A 3,110-nucleotide genomic window follows, 5' to 3' on the forward strand; every position below is an offset into this window, starting at 1 on the left:
TAACAAATTGTCTCCATTCACGATTTTGCTTGCCAGCAGAAGACTCACATCGTGTAAAAGTGTAAATTACTTTATCATCCAGATCTCAACTGGATCGAATATGTCAAACCGCCAATTATATCTTTGCACTGTCGGTTCATTCATTACAAGCATTTAATCGCACCTAATTAAGACGGTCTTCTATTATTGCTTAATTCAATTGTTGTAACTTGCATAACATGCGAGAGCTTTAATGGAATATTTCACTTTAAAGAGGTTTATCTTTGTTAAGTACGTCTGTGACCCAATATTCTAATATAAATTGGCCGAACGCTTGCACCAAACATATTTTATTCCCGTACACCGAGTTGTGTGATTCATAAACGTAGGTCATTTCATAAAAGAGTTCAAATGCAAAAAATTTCGCCGTTTTCATCACCACCCACATCACAATTTCTCAATAATATTCTAATCAAACGGAGCACCGCAATACAGTCATTGTGACGATGCTTCATCAGAGCGAGTGTGATTGGATTTGTTCATTTGATTTTTCTGTCTCATACAATGAATACAAGACAACTACTTGGATAAACTATGTGCACTTATTCAAGTGCCTTAATTAAAACTATTTTTATGTGAAGCAATGCATTTTATCAACACTGATCTTTTATCATGAAATTCGTTTGAGGTATGTGGAGTCTATTTTTTGCTTTGCTTTGCGTAATTGAGGTTATTAATTAACATCTCATTGTGAAGAGTGTAAAAGTCACTTTATTTATGGATTTCAGCGACTTGAACAGTTTATATGAACTCGATCACGTTTTAAGTCAACCAGAATGCGATGAAAGTAGAGAACTATTACAAAGATTTTGGGGTATGAATCATATTTCGCTTTAGATGAAGTACTGCTGTACGAGCCATATCATTTATCGTGGATTAAAGTCAAAATTACCTTTTAATCAATATTCATCAAAGATTTTGTTGGTAGACAAGAAGATCTCTTGTTGAATGTTACTTGTACGATTTGTTTTGTTCTATTATCAGAGAATTCCAATATGATTTCCAATATGCAAAGTCATAAATTGTCGATTTTTTTTGTAGTCGATTTATTTACAAAGAAGAAAAATTAAATGAAATAAGATAAAATCTATGTAAAAACTACTTTGATTAACAAAGGGTGGATTCCATTTAAACGTGAAGAACAAACGCGAAGTAAGTGAAAAGTTACGTAGAATGCATTTTTTATTGCTGATCATTATTTTTATGCAAATAATATTAACTAATTGGACTGTTGTTCATTATGTGGCCAAACGATTGATTCGATCCATCCCAAATAATATGCAACTCGAGTATAAATACCAAGCCCGCCACAACCATTACCAGACGAAACGATTCCAACTACTGTGGTTATGTTTGAATCACTATTGAAGTATTGAAGAGGACCTCCACTATCTCCTTCACAAGCATCATTTTTCCCTAGCGGATCATATGCACAATAGTGCCTTTCGTTAATCCCTTCTCGCCAATAAAGTTTTATTGTTTCATTGCATTCGGACAGCGGCATCATTTTCAGTTTGGTCTTGAGTAGATAGTTCGATTTCTCTAGAATTGGAAAATAATGAATTTAAAGCGGATTATTTTTGTATCGCAGAAAAATCGACTGACAAGACTGGATTTGCATTTGGCTCAATTTATCGATCCAACTTACTATTAGATTCAGTTTTACCCCAGCCGGGTAGAGTAAGATCTTCTTCAAAGTTTATATCATATTCCGGCATATGCAAGCACACTGGTCTAATTTCAGTTGTAAACGAAATAGAGTTCTTCACTCTAATTAATGCGATATCATTTTTTAGGCGCGAATAATCTGGATGACGAACAATTTTCTGCGGAACAATAATATAATTAATTTAGTATACAAAGTAGAAAAATATAGTTTTGTATACGAATTTCACCTGTATTTCATAATTTGTGGTATCAATGTCATCAGTCAAATCAATCTACATGTATGTGAAATGTTCTTCATTTAAATAGTTCTCAAAGATGAACTCACTTTTCCCAATCTACTTACTTTTCCCAACTTAACCAAAATCGGAGAACGATTTGGGGTCGCACAGTGTCCAGCTGTCAAGACGAAATATGCTGATATGATTGTTCCGCCACAGTCATAAGTAATCCCACCTGGATTAATATTGATATATCCCAGAGCAGCCTATTTTAAAGGTGAAAAATCACAAGACAAATCGAAAAAATGTGGAAAATTACAAAATTTAATTTTATGAATTCAAATTAACTTGCCATCCAAGGAAATTCGCCTCTTTTAGCTATTACACCACCGTAAATTCGTGGAGTAAATTCAGTTCGTTGAGGGATTTGCATTGGGAGATTCGAATAATTTGTGCAAGCTTATTTCAAGATGAAAAACATATGTAGCGGTGAATTGGAAAGATTATTGCTTTTCATTGAAAATTCAATAGGAATCTATTACTCACCCAAATGAGCCGTCTTGTGTAATTCATTCCATCTGTTCAAATATGTTTGAAAATATACGATTTGAGACAGAAAATATGGCGTTTCAGTTATTGAATTTGTTAAATGGTTATAACCTTGGTATACCAATAAACTTTTACTCACACAACTGGTGAATGACTTGAAGTATTTGTAGCCTGAACTTCTGGGAGAAATGGAAGATTTTCAGAAACATTTTCGGAACCAACTGTTGTAGGAGTTGAAAAAAATGTATCAACAACATTCACTAAATGTATATTTGGTACTGTTGCTCCGTTCGACACATGATTAGAGAGATTTTGTTTCTTATTTAGGTGATTTTGTGTAATCTTACCACTTTCTAAAGGACAATTCTTTTCAGTTTCGTCTGAATTATCGATACAATCCAAGAGTCCATCTAGGAAAAAACACATTTGGATTACATTGATTTACATTGATTTGTGCTTATAAATTCACTCATCTTTGGCTACTACTTACCACATTTGAATTCTGCATTAATACATTTTCCGTTATCACATTGCCATTCATCTGCACTACAAGCACCCGGCGTTGATGGTGTTGGAGCTGCAGAAGTAATATACTCTGATGAAATCAATGTAAATTCAAAACAAATAAACAGGAAA

The 3,110-nt window shown here is 33.6% G+C and overlaps 1 protein-coding gene across 1 annotated transcript; it reads right to left on the reverse strand.

Moving 5' to 3' along the window:
• Positions 1 to 1,161: 1,161 nt before the first annotated feature.
• Positions 1,162 to 3,067, reverse strand: LOC116351247 (serine protease persephone-like; the record flags this gene model as incomplete). The annotated part of the gene is made up of 9 exons (XM_031783326.1): positions 1,162 to 1,581; positions 1,688 to 1,865; positions 1,935 to 1,979; positions 2,051 to 2,191; positions 2,278 to 2,384; positions 2,472 to 2,503; positions 2,614 to 2,695; positions 2,822 to 2,884; positions 2,965 to 3,067. Coding segments are annotated over 9 exons (1,074 nt in total), but the record flags the coding sequence as incomplete, so codon positions are not given.
• Positions 3,068 to 3,110: the final 43 nt, after the last annotated feature.

This window comes from Contarinia nasturtii, unplaced genomic scaffold, assembly GCF_009176525.2.
Source record: "Contarinia nasturtii isolate CC-2019 unplaced genomic scaffold, AAFC_CNas_1.1 Cnas_scaffold_5006, whole genome shotgun sequence".
Taxonomy (NCBI): Eukaryota; Metazoa; Arthropoda; class Insecta; order Diptera; family Cecidomyiidae; genus Contarinia; species Contarinia nasturtii.